This window comes from Colobus angolensis, unplaced genomic scaffold, assembly GCF_000951035.1.
Source record: "Colobus angolensis palliatus isolate OR3802 unplaced genomic scaffold, Cang.pa_1.0 Scaffold45, whole genome shotgun sequence".
Lineage (NCBI taxonomy): Eukaryota > Metazoa > Chordata > Mammalia > Primates > Cercopithecidae > Colobus > Colobus angolensis.
This window is the reverse complement of record NW_012117932.1, coordinates 4878568-4884567: the sequence shown is the minus strand read 5'-3', so window position 1 is coordinate 4884567 and position 6000 is coordinate 4878568. Positions and strand designations below refer to the sequence as shown.

Sequence of the window (6000 nt, the reverse complement as noted above, 5' to 3'; positions counted from 1 at the left end):
TGTTTCATGTTTTCCCAGATACATTCTATATTTACCATTTAATAAACATCTGGCTAGAAGCATGAAAGAAACAGTGGCATAACTAGTTTGCACTGCATAATAATGTTAAAGGGTACTTAAAACTTCTGAAGAACACTGTCCCATATATGTGAAAAATCAATTTTACCAAAAAACTTGAGTCATATGAAGTTGAAACCCTGAAAAAAGGACTACCCGCACCTATCACTCATTTGTTTAACTTGCCATTACATTGCATTTGAGTCAGCATAATCTTTATTTCAAAATAACATTTTTATTATATAAAAATGTAAAAATCCAGCAAAACCAGAAATACGAATATATTTTTCTGGGCTTTCACATTTCTTGATTTTTATTCGCGATCTCTTTTTCAATACAATTTACACCCTCATCCCCATTTCCAGTCTGATTATACAAGTGCTAAGTGGCAGAAAGGTCTGGAATAAATACATCAAAAAGAGGCAAAGCTGTGAAACTAAGTTGCATGCAACAGGTTCTATGAGGGTGGGGGAAGTGTCTGAGAAATAAAACAGAGTAAGATAATGTAATTGGAAGGTTTTAGCTAAAGTTCTTTCAGTCATCTTTGTCTTTTGCTCCATGTTTCAGGATGCGCGTGAACTCGATGTAATTGAAATTCCCCTTTTTGTCAATAGGTGCTTCTCTGTACAGCTCGTCCACTTCCTCATCTGTAAACCGATCCCCCATGGTTGTCAGCAGCTCTCTCAGGTAATCTTCCTGAATGGTGCCTGGAAGGCAACAGAAAGAAGAACGCAGTCATCACTACTTCCTGGCACATTAATGGTTCATTTCTAAAGCTAGTCAATCTTATAAAACATTTCAGAATATCTATATCTAGAAACAAAATAAGTTAGTGAACTAAGGCTATATGAACTATATTATGTTTTCATTATGTTTTCCAGTTATTCTTAGAGTTCTGTCAAAAGCTCAGAAACAGATCATATACTTACAAAATTATTCTTAAGCAAATATTTTCGAGAGGTAAAAAAAGAAAACCCTTTCTATTTTAAGAGAAGTACTTCATATAGTCTGGAATGAGGCTGGGCATAAGCAGATAGTACTCACCTGTTGCTTCTTCATCAAAGCAAGCAAAGGCATTTCTGATGACATCTTCAGGATCTGTGCCATTTAACTTCTCACCAAACATGGTGAGGAACATGGTGAAATTGATGGGGCCTGGTGCCTCATTCATCATGGCATCAAGGTATGCATCAGTGGGATTCTTCCCTGTTAAAAATGCACATTTTAACATTTAAAGACAAAAAAATCTAACTTCAATAGTTATTTCACTATTATTATGCTCCTCAACATATTTTAAAAATTTACATCATTTGACACCAATTTTTCAATTAACTTTAAGAACATTTTTAAAAGATTCTTTTTGACAACTTAAAACATATTTGATATATCATTATAAAAATGTATTCCAGGCTTACATTGAAGGTTATTTATTCGTTTATGTGAACTTTCTCTTCATTATTTTTCATTAAAAACAAAACAAAAACCTGAAGCCAGGCAGTGCCACATTATTACAACTTTTTTTGGGGGGGGACCACAGACATGTGCCATCACGCCCAGCTAATTTTTTATTTTTTGTAAAGACTGGGTTTCACTACGCTGCCCAGGCTGCCCTTGAACTCCTGAGCTCAAGTGATCCACCTGCCTTGGCCTCCCAACGTGACAGGACTGCAGGTGTGCATCACCACGCCCAGCCTATATCCTGAATGCGGATAACATCCACGGTTCACAGGGGAGTCGGTTCAATACAGTCACTCAAAAAAATCTAAATATTCACATTTCCAGTTGTGGTACGGATGCCCATGAGTTGGTATGCTTTAAAGTTGTATTTATAAGTTGGCCATTTAAGTTTAAACTATTAGCATGGTTTTGAATTGGGAGCTTATTTTCAACAATGTTAGACATCTTCAAACACTGTTTACACATGTCATTGAACTGTGGTCTTGTTTGGTATTGTTTGTAATGGGAAATCTTAATCTCCATCCCAAGTGTGAACACTTCTTTTAGTGCAGTGGTGAACTCCCCTGACCTTTCCCTAGGAGCTGGAAGAAATCTCTCTGCAAAGGCCAGACATGGTGGGGGTGTTTTTGAGGCCCCACGGTGAGGGGGAAGCAGCACTGAACCAACGGTCTGGAATACTGGGTTTGAATCCCAGTTCTACCACTGGCTGTGGGACATAGGAGGAAGTGGCAGAACTGGCATTCAAACCCGGTATTCCAGATCCTTCATTCAGTGCTGCCCTATGTAGAATGTACTTCTTTTTTAAAAAAGTCTAGGGGCCGGGCGCGGTGGCTCAAGCCTGTAATCCCAGCACTTTGGGAGGCCGAGACGGGCGGATCACGAGGTCAGGAGATCGAGACCATCCTCGGTGAAACCCTGTCTCTACTAAAAATACAAAAAAAACTAGCCGGGCGAGGTGGCGGGTGCCTGTAGTCCCAGCTACTCGGGAGGCTGAGGCAGGAGAATGGCGTGAACCCGGGAGGCGGAGCTTGCAGTGAGCTGAGATCCGGCCACTGCACTCCAGTCCAGGCGACAGAGCGAGACTCCGCCTCAAAAAAAAAAAAAAAGTCTAACACTGACTGGTTAAAGTTGGTATCTCAAAGGTATCTTCCAACATTAAGTTTATATGATTTTATTAATAGATATTATAAGAATATCTATTAATCAGATATTCATATCTAAGGAAGCATCTCAAAATTACATCCAACTAAGCCAAAGCTAGAATAACAATCAAAGCTACAATTATAGTTCATATGTAAGTTTTAACTCTGGGAATTTGGGTGAAATTTAAACATCATGTTGGCATCTATTTCACTGCATTCCAATCCTACCTGATTACACTTACTCAATCCTCCAGTATCAAAATTAGCCCAAAATTAAACTCAAGATTCATTGAATAAGTTAAAGTAGCTAAAAAGATCTACTTTCGGCTGGGCGCGGTGGCTCACATCTGTAATCCCAGCTCTTTGGGAGGCCAAGGCGGGCGGATCACAAGGTCAGGGGATCAAGACCATCCTGGCTAACACGGTGAAACCCCGTCTGTACTAAAAATACAAAAAATTAGCCAGGCATGGTGGCAGCGCCTGTAGTCCCAGCTACTTGGGAGGCTGAGGCAGGAGAATGGCATGAACACGGGAGGCAGAGCTTGCAGTGAGCTGACATCATGCCACTGCACTCCAGCCTGGGTGACACAGCGAGACTCCGTCTCAAAAAAAAAAAAAGGAAGAAGAAGAAAAAAAAAGATCTACTTTCCTACCTCCAGATTTAACCCAATCACTTGCAGCATTTTTGGGGGGAGAAGAAAAACTGTAACCAAAAGGTGTGAAGAGAACTCTAGGGTACAAAAAGTTACAGGGATTTATAATGAATTGGTTTAGGCTAAGCACTTACCGACCCACTCAAGACATCCAGTGTAATCTGTTGATTTGAAAGGTAAATACGTATCTTTTGAAAATTCATATTTATTTCAATTGTTATGAGTACACAGGAGGTGTATGTATTTATGGGGTACATGAGATACCTTGATACAGGCATATAGTGCATAATAATCACATCAAGGTAAATGGCACAGCCATCCCTTCAAGCACTTATCATTTCTTTGTGTTACCAACATTCCAACTATATTGAGTTATTTTAAAATGTACAATAAATTACTGCTGACTGCAGTCACCTTGTTGTTCTATCAAATACTAGATCTTATTCATTCTATCTATACTTTTGTATCTATTAACCATTCCCATTCTTCTCCCCGCCCTTCCCAGTCCTGATAACCATCCTTCTACTTTCCATCTCCATGAGTTCAATTATTTTAACTTTTAGCTCCCACAAATGTGTAAGAACATGTGAAGTTTATCTTTCTGTGCCTGGCTTTTTTCACTTAATGTAATGTCTTCCATTCCATCCATGTTGTTGCAATGACAGGATCTCATTTTTTATGGCTGAATAGTATTCCATTGTACATATGTACCACATTTTTTAAATCTGTTCATCTGGTGATGGACACTTATGGTGTTTTCAAATCATGGCTGCTATGAATAGTGCTGGAATAAACATGGGAGTGCAGATACCTCTTCAATTATACTACTGATTTCCTTTTTTGGGGGTATATACCTAGCAGTGGGATTGCTGGATCACGTGGGAGAGCTCCTATTTGTAGTTCTCTGAGGAACCTCCATACTGTCCTCCACAGTGGCTGTACTTATTTACATTCCTACCAATAATGTATGAAGGTTCCCCTAAAAAGTAAATATATATGCTAAAGCAAACGAAATATGGCCTGAGAAAGACTCCGTATTTCTCATTTGAGTCCTTGTGGATGAACCATAACCTAGCTTATAGTCTGACAAGACTGAAAACCTGACTTAGGAGTATGAGCCTGTAACAACTGCTGAGTCTTGGCCAATCCCAGCGGCCATACTTCAACCATTCATACACTGCCGAGTGTTCAAACCATGTTCAAATAAGGCAGACGCCGAGCTGTAACCAATCCAGCCATTCCATACCTCACTTCCAACTTCTGTACGTCATTTCCCTTTTTTTGTCTATAAATCTTCTACCACGTGGCTGTACTGGAGTCTCTGTGAATCTGCTGTGATTCTGGGGGCTACCTGATTTGCAAATTGTTCATTGCTCAGTTAAACTCCCTTAAATTTAATTAGGCTGAAGTTGTTCTTTTAACACATATCTTTAAAAGGATGAGTTTCTGCAAAACAGAAGGCCTCAAAGACAACCTCTGACTCTATCACAGCTTGTTCATTCAACAAATATCTATTGAGCATCTATTATAAGAAGAGTATAGACTCGAGAGTTCAATCTTTGGAAGACGGCTAAGTTCCTCAATTTTCCTCAGAGGCCTTCTTCAGTACTGACTTGCCCAAGAATATACTCAGACATTCTGAATGTGAGAAACAGGAGGTTATAATCTCACTGCAAATCAGATAAAAATCTTTGATTCTACTCTCACTTTGGATAAACAGAAGTTATAAAATGTTAACAATCAGTGAATACAGCTAAAGACGTATAGGTGTCCACTGTAACGTTCTTTCCACTTTTGTAGGCTTAAAATTTTTCAAAATCGTATGTCGGATAGGAATAAGTACACACCTAAACTTTACTTTCAATGTGTTAGGAGAAATAAGCAAAATCAAAAGTTAGAAGAAGAAAAGCTAGCTAATCATTTCGTAGGCATTAAAAGAAAAAAACAAAACCCACCTTTCTTTGCCTTTTTGGCCAGTCAGCCAAGCAGGACAGAGTACAAAGTCTCACTGTAGGCCATGCCTGACCCGCTCCCAGCCTGCCTCACCCCCTCCACTTTGGCCTATCAAGGTCTCCTTTGCCTGTAGCTCCTTGACTCCCAGCTGTAAAATAACTGCTGACTCTGGGCTAGAACATGTAGGATGCTCCCTCCTGTCCTTCTTTTTAAGATCAAAAGAAACAATAACAAAATCATAAAAGGAATATTAACACCCATATACCAACATACAAATGGCTGTTTATGTGTGCTTTAAATCCTGTATCTTTACATTTTCTTTAGTTATTAAAAAAAAGTCATACAAAATATTGCGAAAGTCTTCTTCCCTGTTCCCTTTTCCAGTAGCACTGCCCCTCCTCTGCAGAGATAACCATAGCACTTACTGTCACTCCTTGTTTATAACCCATACTCAACCTTTATTAAGTATATTATTTAGCTATACTTATTTGAAACTCTGGTATTTTGCTGCCTAGCCATGCCCTGGCTTTCCATCTAGAGACCTAAAAAATTTAGCTAACAGGAACAGTAGTCTACCTGGGCACAGCATCTGCCAGGTCCCCAACCTTATAGACTTATCCCCATATGACTGGCCAAGCCCCAAAATGGCACCTCCCACACCCGGAAATCTCTCTAGAAGCCTTTTGAGACAAGGAGAGAAATATTTGTACATCACACAAAAAAATGATTCATAAAGA

At 39.4% G+C, this 6000-nt stretch overlaps 1 protein-coding gene across 4 annotated transcripts in view; it reads right to left on the bottom strand.

The window, feature by feature from the left end:
- Window positions 1-255: 255 nt before the first annotated feature.
- The window catches only part of MYL12B (myosin, light chain 12B, regulatory), a 17144-nt gene continuing 11399 nt past the window's right edge, over window positions 256-6000 (bottom strand). For all 4 annotated transcript variants that reach the window (XM_011957794.1, XM_011957795.1, XM_011957796.1 and 1 more), the window contains exons 3-4: window positions 1102-1263; window positions 256-764 (exon numbers count right to left, since the gene is read on the bottom strand). In XM_011957794.1, coding sequence (XP_011813184.1) covers window positions 592-764; window positions 1102-1263 — 335 coding nt within the window. In that variant the 3' untranslated portion in view covers window positions 256-591. The remainder of the gene's footprint in view (window positions 765-1101; window positions 1264-6000) is intronic.